The 13,823-nt window shown below is 36.2% G+C and overlaps 1 protein-coding gene across 1 annotated transcript in view; it reads right to left on the reverse strand.

The window, feature by feature from the left end:
* Nucleotides 1-13,823, reverse strand: part of FAM120B (family with sequence similarity 120 member B) — a gene marked incomplete at both ends in the record, with an annotated part of 53,149 nt that overhangs the window by 19,090 nt on the left and 20,236 nt on the right. The window contains 2 exons of the mRNA XM_082481549.1: nucleotides 8,442-8,534; nucleotides 12,581-12,753. Coding sequence (XP_082337675.1) covers nucleotides 8,442-8,534; nucleotides 12,581-12,753 — 266 coding nt within the window. The remainder of the gene's footprint in view (nucleotides 1-8,441; nucleotides 8,535-12,580; nucleotides 12,754-13,823) is intronic.

Consider the following 13,823-nt stretch of genomic DNA (forward strand, 5'->3'; position numbering starts at 1 on the left):
TATGTGAGAGTAACTTGGCCATTTTTAAAGGTGTACTTAACATGGAGAAGAATGCCGTTTAAAAGAAAACGCATGCTCTATAATAAGCCAAACTTTGGGATCTCACCACTTCAGCCAGCATTGGACTCTGCAGGCACTTTGCCGATGAAATAAGCATTCACTGACATTCCAGCCTCAGGAACTGATCCACAGCCATTTTAAAACAAAAGGTACCTTATTTTTTTTGGCACGAGGTGCTGTGCCAAAATAAACTTCCTGAAGAACTGCTATGCTTTCAGCCTCCTGTAATTGAAAAATACTACTTGCCATTGTTGCTAGACTGAAGTATGCCTCTGTTGTATTGAAGTCGCACTGTACAAATACAATATACAATTGTATAATTTTGCTAAAAAGTAAATAACACTGAGCAGATTGAGGGATGTTTTTTTCAAAACTGTATTGGCATAGCTCTGCTTTTATTTAATTCAGTAGTAAAGCTCTCATTGACTTTAGTACGAACTTATGGAACTTCAGTCCTAGCATAGAAATATTTTCCGCCAAGATGTATTTCTGTATCCTATACACAGAAAGTAAACAGCAAACTATTGCTAAATAGGAAATGATACTTAGGTATGCATTAACCGCCCTTGCTAAAACCAATGCATACATAATTTTGTATTTGGCAAGGAACTGAACGTCTCTTCTTTTAAATCTATCAGGGGAATATATAGCAGCCTAGCTGACTGTAATATACCTTTGTAGTTACTGTGCATATACTTCCTACTAGTGTTGGTGAGACACTAGACACACTGATTAGATTCCTAAACAATTAACTAAATCTCCTCATAAAGCACTAATTTTGTTTGGAGATAACACACAACCACCTTTACACATCTGATGTTTACTGTCCCTGTGTGTTGTTTCCTCACTTACAACACTGGGATAGAATTGTCTTAACAAGTGATGATGTCTTGAGGTGCTAAGATATAATGCTGGTAAGGGATGTTACAATGTACGTGTATCACTTTTCTCTTAACATAGCTCCATTTCTTTATAAAAAGCTCCTTTAACCACACCTCAGCACATGACACTCAGTGAATGTCAAATGAAATAATCCCAAAATAAAGGGGAAGGGGAGGAGAATTATATGTGTTAGCAATATTAGTGTTACGACGATATTAAAAATTCACATTTATACAGCACTTTTGGCTAAAGAACTTCTATTATTGAGACTGCTGGCACATGACTGTCACAAGTCAGAACTAAAATATGAGAAAGAACTGAACAATTTGACCAAAGTCATAGAGGAAGCAAGAGATAGGAACTGGACACCATCTTGACTTTTAACCCCTGGAATGACAATGTCAATCAAGAATACACTTGAAAAGAAAGGGAACAAATCTGTTCTTGGTTAGCTTTGCCGTTTCTGGTATCTTCAACATGAACATTTCTACTATTGCAATTTGAAAAATTCCCGTACATCCTACAAAGCACTGTACCCACATGCCCAAAGGCTTGTTTTATCTTCTTTCTCCATCCACCTATAAATGGCTCATTAGGTCATTTCAGAAAACATTTTTGCTTCTCCGAAGTTACGCATAGCCATCTGCTTCTCCAGAGAAAGCCTAGACAGATGTGCAGCTTGCATTCCTGCTCAGGCGTGACAGGGGCAAGCAGGCAGGTGCAGGCAGCCCTGAGCAGATGACAGGCAGGTGCACGCGTGCCACCGCTTCCTGACGGCACGCTCCCTTCCTTCCCCGGCTCCAGCCCCTGCACGTCACCTGCCCGGTGGGAACACAGGTCAGCCCTCAAAGGCAATGGAGAGCAAACCCACCTACGCCACACAAACACGCCTCCAACCCTCACGTACTGCCTGCTCCTTCTAACATACAATATGCAAGGAAGTGAAAACTATTTATCTCATGAGTAAACGTACACTTTGACCAACACCAACTTGGCAGGAGAATGTCTGCTGATACCAGAAATTATTGTTCTCCCTCTCTATAATAAGTTATCTCTGACTTTTTCAAAGCTGTCAGTTTGCTTAATATTTGGGAGAGGTTTATTACTCTCGCTAACAATAACTACATTTCACCTTCTGCAGTATTATTAAGCATGGATTAAAAATCAACAGCAATTTTGTTATCCGAAATTCCAGAGTGTCTTTTACCTTAAACATGATGAAAAATTCTTTATGCAATATAAAGCCTAAAAGGAATTTATAACTGAATCATTGCTCCTATTTCCTTGCTGTTGAAACCTTGCTAATAATGACCTACATGGCAGTAAAGGGGAAAACTCAGAGAAAAGCAGAGCAAACTCATACAGTTATGGAGAAAAATGAAAGATCATCTGCCATGAAAAAGAATATGAATCCTCTCATTTAAGAGCCTTATGCAAGATCTTGCTCAAGATTTTCTCCGTAAGCAAACTGCATCCAGCAAAATTAATGCATTTTTCTCAGAAGGTAGAAGACCTGATCTAGACATGCTGGGGTTTGCGTTTGTGCCAGTGACACATAATAGAATTCACAGTTATGCGAATTCTGATACTTCAGCTTATGTCAAATGTAAAAAATGTTCAGGGAAACAGAGTCTAATAATGCTAATAAATATACACAATTTGGCGAAGAAAAAAATGGGGGAGAGTGGAGCAGAAGAAAGGAAGTTCATCTGGAAGTTGAGTATGTTAGCCTACGAAAGTTTTTTTATATGTTTATGAGCCAAGAGCCACAAAGAAAGATAAAGTCAGTTCTCCATACAGCAGGACCAAGAAAACTTGAATTTCTTCAGAACTTTAGAAGATGATTATGAAAATAGCAACAGATTATAGATGGGACTTTCAAAAAGTACTGTAAACAGTGACTAACTTTAGCTTCAGAGATATTATTTGCACTAATGCTTAATCCATGCAAATGCAATACTTCAGTCTCCGTAAAAGAATGGGGGAGCCATATCCACCACTTCAAAGTCATTAGAGAAAATAAATAGGCTCTGCGATACTGAACTAGGCATGCAGGCCTGGGAGGCCAAAACACAGCTATTAGGAGAAAAGCAGAGTATGGAAGCCTGAATACATTCAGCTTTAATATACAGATTTAATATAAGCAGGTTCATTTGATGCAACTTTCTCTTGATTAATCACGCGATTTTTTTTAATGTTTTAAACCAAAACTAACTTAGCTGCTGTAAGACTTGAACTGCTTCTCTTCGGATTAGTTCATTTAAGACTATCTTGAGGAAATTAGAAGAAAGTTATATTTCTGAGGTTGAAGAGGGACTGAACCAATCTCAGCTTGCAATCACATCCCATACTGCTGACTTTTGTTCCAGGTTAGCCCAGAACACTGAGAAAACCTGGAGACTGTAGATGATAGAGAATGGGCTGGGAAGCAATGCCAAGATCAGTAAACCACCTCAATCCCCCCGGCTCCCCATCCCCTGCCAGTTACAATCTCACCTATCATTTTAAAAACACTTTTGACAGATGCATATTTTGTGGGAATATAAAGCCCCGATTCAGTAAAGCACTTGGGAATGCACTCAAATTCCACTTTAGTTAATACCAACGTACATCACAGAAGCAGGTCCTAAGTATGTAAGAGAGGTTTATCTTTGAGATCTTTACAATATTCTTCCTTGTATTTTATGTTTTCTTCAATCCAATTAGACTTCAAGCAAATATTTATTAGGAAACAGTCACATAGGCACAATAAACATACACCCCCTGGGGGAGAAAGGTTTTTTTTAAACAATTATATTTTGAAAAACGTAGATAGCTCATAAAGCCCGTTTGGACTCTGTCTGAAAAGTATCACATCTAATGGTGTTGACAAATGTAGCTTGGCTTGCCAAATAGGTCAGAAGATTGAAATTCTGGAATGTTCAGAATCTGGGTATTATTTATGCTTTTCTGTCTGCATGGCAAGGGAGAAAGAATACTGCATTTAAAAATACAGAATAGATTTAGCAACGTCTTTCTGAAAATTGCAAGACCCTAACAAAGATACCTACACACTACTCTAAAACATCCTGCTTTTTTGCATGCACGTAGCTAACTATCCCTCAGGAAAATATTCAGAGAAAAATATCTTGTGTAACATCAGTATAATACTATTACCAAGCTAATTCTGCTTCCATGATACTGTACAATAGAAAATATTCAAAGGTTCCTTGCAACTACAGTTCTTGCTAAAGCTACTTCTGTGTGTCAAACTAGTTAACTAGTTTCCTCAGTGTTTTTTTTTATTATTCCAAAAGCTAATTAAGCAATACTTAATATGTCTTTTGTGAAAGTTCATTTGCAATCAAATTGCAAAGACTCTCTGGAGCTTATAATTTAAGATCTAAAATGACTCTGCTTATTTCATATTAGTAATAGTTTTTTAAAAGCACTTGCAAAGTTGAAGGAATACACTTCAGTGTTTGACTTTCTTATACGTCATACACAGCCAAACTGTTCTTTTTACAAGTGGCACAAAAGATGTAATTACTCCGAAGCAGATATTCTGGCATAACTAGATATTTTATGGCAAAGCCATAAAGAGCTTGCAAATGCCCTGAATTCCAGAAGTAGGTGATGTCTACCCATGAGTCTGCTACTGACTTTGAGTTCATATTTTCTGACATATATTACACTTCTAAAAGCATTTAACAGGATGCAAATTTCATCTACCGTTTTCCAGGTTTATTTCCTTTTTAACCAAATTTTCCTATCATCTCTTCTTTGGCTACAATGTTTGGAAAAGATGTGATTCACAACTTTCCACTTCCAATACAAATTTTTCCTATATTCGCAGATTTAGAGATATCTTAGAAGAAATGTATTTCTGTTTATAATTCACTCTGGCCTGGCCTGTTTGGACAGTATTTTACATGCATTACAGGTGAAAGATGATCTATAGTTGCACTTGTAAACAACCAGGGCCAGTACAACATAAGAAACAGACTGCAAGCATGACTGCTGGTGCCTCTTTTTCTCTGCAATGGCCTCAAAGTTAAGACTGATGGCTCTCTGGGCTTATTGCCAAAACCACACACCAGATTAAAATAGAAAGAAGGGAAATAGGCAACCTGGGGTCCAAAATTTAATTCTGACCTTATGTATAAGCTCTACGGGAGGCTTGGGCAAAGCAGAATGTTAATCTACCATATAAGGGGGGCACAAGGAAACTAGAAAAAAACTTAGAGAAAAAGAATGTATAAAATCTCTTCTCTATCGTGTGCACATTTTGGTATTTTGAAACCATGGATCTTGAAAAATAATCAAATCTTCATGTATAAATATTATGTTATTCTCAGAAAGTAACTATTTAATGTGCATTTTAGTTGTATGTCCACAGCCCGCTTTCTTTCAGCATGAGACAAACTATATTTTTTATGGCTTTAACCCACTTTATCCAAACTGTGGACATTTCTGTTCTATAAATTTGTGGGTTTATGGATCTCATTAACTATGAAATATGGATAGCATATCAGAAAGCAGATTTGAAAGTGAAGGCTGAAAAGACCTCTTCATCCTCTGAGAAGAACAGGCTCTATTTGCATTTTCTCTCATACTTCACAGTGGAAGTTAAGTTTTCTCCTGCTAAAACATATTTGTTAATGGACTGAAACAGGGCAATTATCAAAGCAGTGCTCTTCACAGAATTGTTTACAAGGAGTAAACGCTTTTTCTACACTTAAAATAAAAATAGTGTTAAGTCCAAAATTGCAAATGAGCAAACATTTTCATAAAATTTGGCAGATGCTAAGTTTAACATAGCTTCCTTGAAAGCTCTGTTATTAAGTTGCTTCTAGGGATCATGTCAGACTTCTCAGTGGAGAAGAAAAAATTTGTCAAACAGATTAAACTGTGTTCCTCTGTTTTCCTACTATAAACCCCATATATTAATTAGCTACATACTAGTGTAATTCATTGCACTTGGATTCTCCACTGATTTTAAACACAAATACCAAGAAAATTAAGCTATTAAATACCTATTGATAACCTAATTACTACCTATTAAAATAACAGCATAACTCAATTTTGTAAAACAAAGGAATGTAGTAATGAGTAAAACCAGTTTAAGGTATTCTGAAATGGAATCCTGAAAGTGAGATACTTGAATTACAATGTTCTGCATTCTTGTTTTATTGATGATTAGTTTCAGAATATTCATATAAGATATTATCTTAGTTTAGTCTCCTGCCCTTCCAAGAGAAAATTCACACGATGTTTTTAAGTTCATCTACACGCCACATCTCATAAGCACAGAAACGAGAAACAGACCGTTTCTTAGTCTCCTGTGAAGTGAGATTAACCTCATACAAATCTTGAAACTGATCCTGGTCCTACCACAAAATTACAGGTGGCTTATATATGAAGAAAAAGAGTATTTTTATGGCAATTAATACAACATAACACCCTCTTTTGGTATAGCTGTACCAGTCAGAGATACACAACAAACAGAAAAGGCAGCTATTTTCCACTGGAAAATCCAAGTCATTAAAACACATGAGGGGAGGTTTATTTGAAGGTAACGGGAAAATTTTGAAACTGTTACTCACCTATTCACAACCTTGGAAGGGAAAGAGGCCAAAATCTTTCTCACTATTCTCTTCAGAGGGATTTATTCTGGCTCAAGCTACTAACAAAGGCACTACCATGAATTTCAACAGAATAAGACAAGGAAGTGCTCTACAAAATACCCTGATACAAACATTTCAGCTGCATTACATGAATTTTTTGTTGGTTTTTAGCACAGCAGAAGGCATTATGTGTCAGTGCATGAAGTGCTTACATAAGCAGCAGAGTGATGTAACTTTGGAAAGTACCTGCCAATAGCACACATAAGCCCATTCCAATAACATACCGTCTGCTTCAGAGAGTGATACATGATACAGTGTACCCCAGACCAGCTTCATGTTTCGTGTACTTTTATGTCAACAATGGAAGAGCGGGCAATACCTGATTTGCCATAAGCTTTGTGGGAAAGTTACAAAATTTTGTGAACAACTTTGAATTAGTAGAATGACTGCTGATAAGTAGTATATATTGATTAGTATGATGTGTTTGGATGCAACACCTGTTTTTAACTTCATAGAAACACAACACAAATGAATCACGCAAAGACATCTAATTCAAACAGAATAAATTTCCAAGCACTCTACAAACTTACATAATAGTACCTGTAAGTGCACCTATAAACAATTTGTTTCAATATTTCCTGCTTATGCTTGGTTTCCTTTATGCTTTTACTGAATGACTGACACAGCAGACTTGATAAAATAATGATACTCTCAATGTTAAGTGCAGCACTATGTGCAATAATGTCTTCGACAGAAATAAATCCTACATTTTTGCTGTTTTCCATATTGCCTTCATCTCATTGCTTCCTTTTTGTTACACAGATCTAACACTTGATCAGCTGCAGAACAAACTATTGATTAATTTGGAAAAAAATAATAGGAGGCTGGACTTTACCTGTCATAAAGAATCAAAACATGAAACTGGAATTACTCTGGTTTTGTTATTTTGGTCCCTGTGCATTAGAAACCAATGGATAGTAACACGAGTGGTTAATTTAATTTGGTATCAGCAAAAAGTACTTTTAAAACTCTAACATGGTCTGGTGAAAGTAACAGAGAATTTATTGGAAATATAAACAAGCTTTTCAAAATTAAGATACATTAAGATTCCAAGCTGTCCCTCTCACTTCAAAGCAAACCCACAACTCAAAGAGCCATTGACAGGTACAGTCTGTGCTGTACACTGCTAATACTTTGAATACAATCTCAAACTATGGGATTGAAAACACTCTTGTATAATAAGATATGCAAGAAGAACTATTTAGATGGTTCTTCTGCAATAACCATCCAGGAACCTGCTTTTTCACATTTGAATTAAAGAAGATAGGAAAGGAAAAAAACAGATTTCTACAGAGCATAGAAAAATTTAAAAAATAACTCCTGAATAATTACAGATTAGTGTGATCCAAAAAGTCTTCACTACAGTGGGCCACATTAGGTAACAACACATTTTTTCTGGTTAGGTTTATGTTATGTTTACGTTCTTCAACAAGTAGTAATACTAAACTTTATTTATGTAGCGATTTTCATACAACTTATGTCCCAAAACACTATCCTCCTCAGGTAAAAAGAATGAAGCAATGTTGCAAGACAGGATTCACCACTTCAAATTTTCCATCAGCTGGAAGTCTGGAAGCCAAGTCAGGAAGAAATCTGAGACTAATTCGTTCACCCTAGGAGTGCAACCAGCAGAAAACGCCCCTTCTATTTTTTTTTTTTTTTACGTGATTAATAAATGTAAGAATTCAACTGTAGCACATTAATAGCCTATATATTTACGGTGACCCTCAGTTCTGTATCTGAAAAAACTTAATGCAGAAAAACTTTCCCCAAAAACATTTATCCCAAAGCTACCACAAACACTTTATGTTACTCAGTTATTCCAATCCATACCTGCAAACCTGCCAGTTGAGCAGCTGATTTCCCTTTGAGGCAGAGAATGACTGCCACAAATGCATTTAAGTCCTCCAGAGAGAGGCTACTGACCTAAAATAGATGAAAAAATAACACATTATCTGAAGACTCTGAAGAGGAGCTTTCTGAAAATTGGCTTTTCTTGCTCAAGCACATCAAACTTAAATCAATGACCTCATGAAGTTGTGACCACCGAGAATGCATTGTCTAGGAAAAGACAATTAAAGTGAAAAAAATACTTACTTTCACAGTTTAAATGAAGTGCATACACCAACACCCATGTATAATGTATATACATGGATTTCCACACACCAAACAAAATGCCCACCCTTCATGTATTCCCTTCTCTTCCCTTGTTGTTTCTTAATAACAGGAAATTTGTTCATCTCCGTAACACTAAGCATCGTAAAAAAAATGAGATTTATATAAAATATAAATTGCTTTATAATCAAGACCCAGAATAAAAACCACCTCAATGAGCCACAGATGTGATGACCATTTCTTTCAAATGCTTACACAGTTATCTGTCGGAAACTTTAAAAATTATCTAAAATATTTTAGCTACCTATTTTAAGCTAAATTTCAGGATTTAATAAAACATATTTGGATTCTTTTAGGTTTTTAGGTTTCATATTGAAGTGGGAAGAGCTCAAAACTATAAGAAAACTAAACTTGTGAAAACATAAAGGAAATTCCTAAATTTATGTAACAGTTCACTCTAATACTTTTATCAGAAAAGGGAGGATGGGGGCATTTACTGTTGTGAAGAAGTATTCTGAGATTCTACAGAGGCCCTTTCACCTCAGGAGAAAGGCAGCACCTCTACACCAGCTGGGCTGATTCCCTGATGCTACCAGCCCAGTTCTGATCACATGCTTCCTCTTATAAGAGCACGATAGATTATGCATGTGCACCAAGACCAAGTATCTGTTACAAATGTTGAGGCTGTAAAGAGGGCTCTAAGCGAGATCCATAAAGCATTACAATTCTTTATCAATTGGAATTCGAGGGAAGGTTTCTCTTGCAAAGTGTGGAAATGTGCATTGTGGGCTTACAGTACAGTTAAAAGGCTGCCTAAAACTCTGCATTGCCTTTCTTTTAACAGCTTGATTTTCTGGGAATGTTGTGTACTTCCTATTTCAATCCATTAAGAGTTTCTATTAAGGCTACTAAAAATCAAAAAGTGACAGAAAAAATGAAGGAGTGAAAAATTTACAAAAAAAAGTATTGATGTAAACCAATAGGAAAAAAAAACACTAAGAAGCTGTTTATAATTACTTCATTCGTTTATTTGCTTAGGAGAAGTAACCCATTCTTTCCTCCTCAAGATAAAAATTATTCAACCACTACTGAGAATTTCTTTTTTTCTTTTTTTTAAATCAGGCCTTGCTGCTTATCCCACTGTAAAATACTTTGCCCTCTACGACTCCGTTAAAACTTGAATAAAGCACAAGAATGTGAGGGGTATCAGAAAAGTTTTAAGCTTTCAAAATGCTCCTTGGTATTCATTAACTTCACCTGGCTGCTACGATCTGATAACACTTTACCCTGTATTTCAAGTCAGGTGTCACCTTTGTGTAGATGGCAACAAGCGAGGTTTACTAGACCTGCACATTTTATACATTGCAGTACAGAAAAAATGACTTTAATCTACAAAACCATTCTTAATACTTTCACAATGTTGGCCTAAGGAAAGTAAGGCAAAGATTGCTTGCAGGTACAAGAGCAAGGAAATGCCCCCAACAGAGCAGATCAGCCAAATGCTTACAAATGTCAAAACACTTCTTTAGAAAAATGTTTTATTCAGTAACCGAACTTGGTGGGTTATCACACTTCCATTGTAAGATTTCTTCCAAAACTGGAAGAGCTTGAAAAATAAATTTCCCCTTTCTTTGGAGGCTCTGCAGTTTGATATTTGAATTAATTCACTCCTTTCCCTAACTTTAATGACAGACCTATTATTTCGTACTTTTTTCACTAATTTTGCTCTTAATTTGGAGGATATTTGAAAAGTACCCTCACTGAAAAGATTACTTTTCAAATCGACACTTTCTTTATATAGTCAAGATTTGCTTATTGGACATTTTTTCTCACTTAAAAAAAATGCACCTGAAGTTTTCATTAAATACTTGCACATAAATTTTGAGGAAGCCAGATGGGTTGATCAGTACGCTGGTTCCTGCAAAAACCTAAGTTTTAGGTTAGATTAAATGATCAGTAATGAAATTTTTAAGAAGTTTATTTCTCCCTCATATGAGCTGAAGGAAACGATGTTAGTCTGCTTCAAGGCAACCTAGAATTGCTCAACTTAAATCATCTTTGGGCTAACATTCCACCTTCCCATTCTAATACAAACGGAAGACTAAAGTGTAAAGTAAAGACAAGAATTAGGCCACAGTTAGACAGGCATTGTTTTCTCAGCTATAAAACAAATGGAAGCAGTATGGCCAGCTCAAAGCATGGTTGCTGACACTCTTTTTTCCTCTCAAACATCCCAAGAAACCAAATGGATAATACCAGAAAACTAACAAAGTTTAGAAGAACTCAGCAGTGAAAAACTTTTTAATTCAAATCAATTACCTACTCTGGTTCAGAGTAGATTGTATCAGTGCAACTCAGAGGGCAGAAGAGAATTGGGAAAATGGGACAGGTGTTGAGAAAAAGGCACTGCCATGAAAAACCTTCCATCAAACTAAGCCCTTTGCACGATCTCTCTGTTATTATTCTTGTTGAAAACATGAGCTGCAAAACTGTTTTCATCTCTGTTTTTAATATTAGCCATTGGATAATCAGTTCTCAAAACCATATCTCTAACAAGCTTTTTTTTTTATTAATATGCTGTGATCAAGGCTCAGTGAATACACATTTCTGTAGGTGTTCTGTTACTCCTCCTCTTAATCCCACTGAAAAAATGCTTCTCAAATAATAATCATGCTATGAAAGGTTGTACAGGATAGCACAACAAATGAAGTGAAAATAGATAAATAAATGAAACGGTGATTTCATATCCAAACATGAAAAACACTTAAAGTTTGTTTAAAGCTAAGTACATGATATGTATCTTGCTGAACTGAAACCACAAGGCATGAAATGATGTTTAATGAGTTTCATCTTCAAAAAATTTTCCATTTATATTCTGCTATACAAAAATTAAAGACAAAAAAAGACCTATACGGATCATTTGTATAATTCCCATATGTACTTCCTCAATGCATCACTTAAGTTTGAACAAGCATGTATGAAGCAAAAAGAAAGGAAAAGTCAGAGAAAACTTTTTTCATGTATCACACACCAGTATAAATCTGTTATTGAGGAAAGTGAGGTCTGAAAGCAAAACAAAAGACGAAATGCAGTTCAGTGTAAGTAAAAGTGCAACACAGCTCATCAGATTAGATAAATGCATTATAATTTTCTCATCCTTAGAGAGAAAAATCTGCTTGTGGGATCAGCATTTGAAAGGTGGCAAGTACAGACAATCTATTAAATACGTAAAGAGAAATGTAAATAAGGAAGCAATACTGTATTTAATCTTGTGTTTCTTTTTATTACAATTAAGATAGACTTCAGGCTGCCAAATATTTGGAATTATAACAGAACTGCTACCTGATGATCGCTTATTACTCAGAATTTAATGAGAAGAGCCATATCCTCAGTTCTGGCTTGAAACTGAGTAGATTGACAAGATGGTGTGAAAATGTAGTGAGAGCTGACTAAATATTTATATTGTCTGTTTGCACAGCCTGCATAGTCACCTGAGGGAATGTCTTCTTTTGACAACACAAAGGAAACACAAAAAGAGAAGCTTTAATTTGCAAACAGGTCCCCCAAAGTGGGGGAAATCCCTCAGTTTATCCTCTGTTAAACTGCCCAAGGGCCTTTTTCATGGGCATGTGAGAGTTATGATTAACTACTAAAAAACCCAAGCGTTTCCTGAACAGGATGACGCATGTTAGATGGAGTAATTAAAAATACTGTAATGCAGTACTATTATATTTGATCAACTATGCCTACAGAAAAGATTAAGAGAAAAATCCAGCACAGGCTAGCAAGAAACAGTATATTAGTCAAACACATCTATCAGGGCTGACAGCTAACGAAAAAGCAGCTATCCCGGTTACCTGCATCATAAGATAGGCCAGCAAGCAACAGAATGCTGCAACAGGTGCTTCTAGAGTTTGGAGCTCTTCCATCCCATCCTGAAGGTGAAAGCACGCCAGAAATGTACTATACCGTTGCTTTTCCACGTCAGGTCCTTTGGCAAACCACAGTGTTTTCAAATTAGGTGTTCCACCTACAAAAGAAATCCATTATTTTATCTTGGCAGCAACAAGATAGAACATGCCTACCTCATTACAATCTAAAAGGAAAAAACTGATCTGCTCTTGGCACTTGCAAGGACAACAGAGTTGAAAATAACATGTACTTGGCAAAACTTAGCATTTGAAAAAAAGAGTTAACCAAAAAATTAAGGCCTGTAATTTAAACAAATTGTATGGAATAGAGGCATGTTTAAGCAGAGTGGACTGAATTCAACTATTACAACAATATAGACAACTTTTGAGACATCAGGCTTTTACCCTTTGCAAGGACAAAGTTTGCCTACAAGTGTGTCCTTTCCCTTGGGGATCCACAGCACTAAATGAGATGAGCTTCATCATAAAATAGCGATTCAGCAGAAAAGAACCATATCTGTTTTTTCTCTCTCTCTCTTTCTCCCTCCTAGGGCTAGTGTATCAGGGGTCCTTGAAGGATCCTCGCATTGCCTCACTTATAATCACCTGTTTTAATGAACAAACTGGTTGCCTATGCCATTTGCTGGCAACTGCATCCTCCACAAAACGCTGAGTATGACTCCTCTGCAGTAGGTTCCAGTTTGGGAACAAAAATCAAAGCTTTCTAGTATTTTGGACTCCCTAGGCTACTGTATGAAATGCTGTTGCAAACACACACAAAAGAACTGCCATCAGTTATGTATAATGTATCTTTCCAGACTTTCTATAGTATCATTCACTCTTGTCTCTAAATCCTTAATATTTACCCCGTGTTGCCATCTCCCGACTTGTGACATGTGTGAACTAATGTAAAATTTGCTCCCCATTTAAATTACGTTTAATCCATTATCAAAATAAACATTAATGCACGTGAAATAACAGAACAGCTAACTGGTTCTGCCTAAGAATCCCAATTAAAGACAGAAGCCTCCCATAAAGTACTGCTGCTTCTGTAGTTAAATAGAACGAGGTGTGAATTTTAAATGTGGACTAATTAAGCTACATTTGGTAACACCTTTTCTTTTTTGTGACATGCAGCAGCTGTAGTCCAGTTAGGAACATTTGGGGCTAATAAATGGTTAAAGTGACA

The sequence above is a fragment of the Vanellus vanellus genome (assembly GCF_965231255.1).
Source record: "Vanellus vanellus genome assembly, chromosome: 3".
In the NCBI taxonomy this organism is placed as follows: domain Eukaryota; kingdom Metazoa; phylum Chordata; class Aves; order Charadriiformes; family Charadriidae; genus Vanellus; species Vanellus vanellus.